The 4,134-nt window shown below is 38.4% G+C and overlaps 1 protein-coding gene across 2 annotated transcripts; it reads right to left on the bottom strand.

Moving 5' to 3' along the window:
- Positions 1 to 341: 341 nt before the first annotated feature.
- On the bottom strand, positions 342 to 3,902 carry LOC133866023 (protein REVEILLE 7-like). Of its 2 annotated transcripts, none has more exons than XM_062302587.1 (7): positions 3,687 to 3,902; positions 3,474 to 3,541; positions 2,567 to 2,686; positions 2,329 to 2,440; positions 2,177 to 2,238; positions 1,390 to 1,992; positions 342 to 1,274 (listed from the first exon to the last, which is right to left on the bottom strand). In XM_062302587.1, exons 2-7 carry the CDS (start codon positions 3,483 to 3,485, stop codon positions 633 to 635), a joined length of 1,551 nt encoding a protein of 516 aa, XP_062158571.1. In that variant the 5' UTR covers positions 3,486 to 3,541; positions 3,687 to 3,902; the 3' UTR covers positions 342 to 632. The 2 variants fall into 2 exon arrangements, with proteins under 2 accessions (XP_062158571.1, XP_062158572.1); XM_062302588.1 differs by having other exon boundaries at positions 2,567 to 2,683.
- Positions 3,903 to 4,134: the final 232 nt, after the last annotated feature.

Here is a 4,134-nt window from a genome sequence, read left to right as displayed (position 1 = left end):
AACATCTCATAATATATGGAGAATATATTCTCTAACACCTAAGAACTTAATTGTTAAGACTAAAAACCTAAGAACTAAATTGAAATTGAAAAAAAGAAATTTATATATATATATATATATATATTATTTTTCCTAAAGAGAATTCCAATTGGATGGTCTCAATCTGTAATTTTTCCCTTCAATTTTATTACTCGAGATTTCGAATGAGTCCCACAAGTTCCTTCAATGAAATTAAAGTTGCTGGAATACTTTGATCAATCCTCGGTACTGAAGCCTTGTCTCTAGGACTCTATTCAACAATTTGTGACTATTGTTGCATTCAAAATTCCAACTTCAGCAGCTATTATCACAAAGTCTGATAAGACTGATATGATTATCATTCGGTATTCGATTAATTACCAACAGTTATCGTGTTTGAAAGAATGAATCCAGACACAATATTACAAAGATTGCTACAAAGTAACACACTGTTTTCTAGAATATCCTTTGGATACCAAGATAGAAGGTGAGTTGAAGGGAGCTCTTGTGGAGAACAGGGGCAAAGGAAGTAAAACGACTAATTCCTGTCTCAAACGACCTAAATTAGCTAGAGCTACATGTAGGTCAAATGGAGTTGGAAGTGGAGGAGGGTGCTATAAGCAAACTCGAGCTCTTTGTCCCTCCCTCTCCTCCAAAACAACCACTGATGAGTTTCTATCCCTCTCTGCTACACGTCTTTTGTAGGGAGCAAATCCTTTCATAGACTTGCAGGGGCTAATGCTCCCCTTATGGAGGCGTTCTTGACACTCAGAATCAACACCGTCTAAGTTCTTCTCTCCGTTTTCCGCTTCACTAACCGATGCAGAATTCGAACTGGGACAAGATCTTTCCTTCAGAATATCCCTATCTGTTTTTTCTTCCACAAAAGAATCTGTTGGTCTTTGAACAAGGGGGAGGTAATAAAATGGCATGCCTGGGCACAAAGTCCACCATGGCAGAGAAGCATAAGGGTTGGCTTCTGCAGAGTTGGCGTTTACTTTGGGATGTTCCACAGATCTAACAGGGGCTCGACATGGCAATAATTTCCAATTACAATCAACTATTTCAGGTGGTAAATGTGCGACTAACGGTAATGGTTTAAGATGCTTCTCTGTATTCTCTGCACCTGGAGAACATGGTTTCTGGGAATCTGTCACCAAAACTTCTCTTCCAAAAAGCTTGATACTTTTCACAGGTGCTACAATGGCTTCATCTCCTTTGGTACTTAAAGTGTCCTTGGAAGCTAACTCAAATTTCTGTGTTCATAATGATAAGAGAGAAATCAGAGAGTCAAAATTTTGCTCAGGAAACAGATTAATAAGTATCATACAAGTCAAACTAAGTTGGCGATTAATATAGAGATCATTGTACCATGGAAAAAAAGTTCTCCAGGGTTGATGAAAAAGGTGATGAGCCGATTGAGTGCATGTCAGTTGTGCAAGAAGTGGGCGAAGGACAAACGCTGTGCTGCTCTGAAATTGCAGACCCCAGTGAATCTGACCCAGCTGCAGACAAAACTGACGTGGGAGAACTGGTGTCTTTCTCAGTCACCGACAAATTTGGAGATGAAGTGGGCAAAAGACAAACGCCGTGCGGCTCTGAAACTGCAGACCCCAATGAATCTGACCCAGCTGCAGACAAAACTGACGTGGGAGAACTGGTGTCTTTCTCAGTCACCGACAAATTTGGAGATGAAGTGGGCGAAAGACAAATGCCGTGCTGCTCTGAAACTGCAGACCCCAATGAATCTGACCCAGCTGCAGACAAAACAGACGTGGGAGAACTGGTGTCTTTCTCAGTCACCAACAAATTTGGAGATGGAGACCTCTCACATTGATTTGTAACTGATACTCCATTAAGAGAATCAGCTGATTTACGAGGATAAGGATGCAAGGGTTTCTTCTTCGGCCTTGGAGGAGGTATCTCAGCCGGTTCAATGAAGCTTCCGGTGCTACTACCAGATCCCCGGACCACCTGAAGCCAGTAAGAGAAAGAACAAAAAAAAAAAAAAAATTAACACAAAGGGAACATGCTAACTAGAAAACCCATAAAAAATTAAATGCTTGCACACCATAGGACTGTAATTGATCCACAGACTTTCATGATCGCATGTATGCATTACAATAGGAATTAGACACTAAAAATATGAGCATTAAACCTTAGAGAAGAATTTTTGAGCATGACTTCGAATCTGAACCGCAGTTTTGGTGCCTACATGTGCTGCGTGAAGATGAGAGTAACTTCACTTTGATTGAACATCCAATAGATATGAAAAATCATATGCAACAAATCATCATACACCAAGCTTACCTTCAATTTGGCGCCAACCGCGACCATACAGCTTTAAGGCTTCAAGAAACCTCTCATGCTCTTCTTCCGTCCATTTTTCTCTTTGTTTTACAATCGTATAAGGCTTCCTTACCTACTCAAAAAAAATAAACAGAGGAAAACAACTAAGATTGTGGGTAAAAAGAAATATAAGTTATTTGGCGAGATTAATTCCCAAAGAGGGAAAAGGCAGAATATAAGGCCATGGAGAGAATGTAACCTTAGCCATATTGTAATTCCCGAAAGAATGTAGGACCACTGTTTCAGACTGAGCAAAACCATCAGCGCGGTAGTTACCAGCCACAATAGACGAATTTGATGCAGTTCCTTCATTTCGCTGCTATTTCCAAATGAAAGAATAATTCATAAACTGTTCTTCCTTGGAAATGAAACCAATTGAACAATTCTTCTAAAGTAAAATACTTAGTACCACTTGTTAAAGTATTAATTAAATTTACAATTTTCTATTAGCTTAAGCTTTTGAGATAAATAGTATTTTAACATGGTATTAGAGCAAAGATTCTGACTTCGAATCAGACTCTACAATTGACTCACAATTTCAATTAAAATTTCACGTGTTACGTCTTACTTTTTGAGAGAAGTATGAGCCCACGTAGAAGTATTAAAGTATTAATTAAACGACTCAATTCACTCTATCTTGTTGGCTTAAATTTTTGGTATAACTAGTGATTTAATACTACTAAGTCACATGAAAAAAATAATAAAAATAAAAGAAAAACTAGACATTTCCCTTTATTCTGTATGATTTAGTCCGTAAATACTTTGGTACAAAAGAATAGTGACTTTCTCTTGTGATCATTATCTAACAAAATTGGCTTCCAATAGTAAATACAAGCCAATATCAATCCACCACGCCACGCACACTATGAGTGACGAGTCCCAATTTTCCTTTCCTATTTTTTGTTATTTATAGCTATGATCTTATATTCAAGTATATTCAAATATTCGTTCCAACTCTTTGTTTAACAGAAATGGGACGTAAATTATAGAGTAGGCTCTAAATCGCCAAAATATCCTTCAACTTATGCTTATAGAAAATGAAGAATTTCATCATTTAATAATATAAATCTCCGAAATGCAAAATAAGAAGTAATCGCAACAGGTACCTGAACAGCCATTGCCACAAGATCAGAACGAGTCCTCTCTCAACGAATTAGCGTTTAACTCAGCAGAGCTGCAATACAAGCTTCCAGTCATTAAACGCAGATTGCATAAAAGATTTACACTGTTCCTCACTTTTTCTTTTTCTAAAAAAAAACAAGAAAATATAATAATTGGCAGCAACCGGAAATTCTTAACCGGACCAGTCAGAAACTCACCGTTGGAAATATCTCGGGAACAAATTCCTATGGAGAATCGGAATCGGAGAGTTTTTTAGATTCCTCGGATTTCCTCTGAGAGAACAGATTCCACAATCCGATAGCCCGTGAAAAGGAAATATCGTTTGCAGATACTTTGGAATTGAAATCCAAGGAAAGAGAAACAGAAATACAGTCTGAGAGAGAGAGAGAGAGAGAGAAGAAGAAGAATCAAGAAACGACCGACTATGCAGTGAAGATAAGAAGGGAAAAGGGCAAATATTTCCAGTGCTTTAAAAGGGAATGAGACGGGAGCCACGTCAGATGCTTTTTGTGGCAATCTTTTAAAAAATATTTTCCGTAGAAAATTCGCGAATGGGCCGTGGAATCTTGTGGCTGAGAGCGCTCGACACGCGGCACCCTCTCGCTCATTTATGCGAATTTTTGTGGACGACATGGGCTCTGCGCT

The sequence above is a fragment of the Alnus glutinosa genome, chromosome 4, assembly GCF_958979055.1.
Source record: "Alnus glutinosa chromosome 4, dhAlnGlut1.1, whole genome shotgun sequence".
Taxonomy (NCBI): domain Eukaryota; kingdom Viridiplantae; phylum Streptophyta; class Magnoliopsida; order Fagales; family Betulaceae; genus Alnus; species Alnus glutinosa.
The sequence above is the reverse complement of the archived record's forward strand: the minus strand, read 5'-3'. Positions and strand labels throughout refer to the sequence as shown.

Bases quoted from the DNA above. Each gene is read 5' to 3' on its own strand.
- LOC133866023 (XM_062302587.1), bottom strand. The intron at 2,441-2,566 runs GTTACATTCTCT...TTTTTTGAGTAG, and splicing joins GGAATTACAATATGGCTAAG to GTAAGGAAGCCTTATACGAT. The intron at 2,239-2,328 runs GTAAGCTTGGTG...ATCTTCACGCAG, and splicing joins CGGTTGGCGCCAAATTGAAG to CACATGTAGGCACCAAAACT.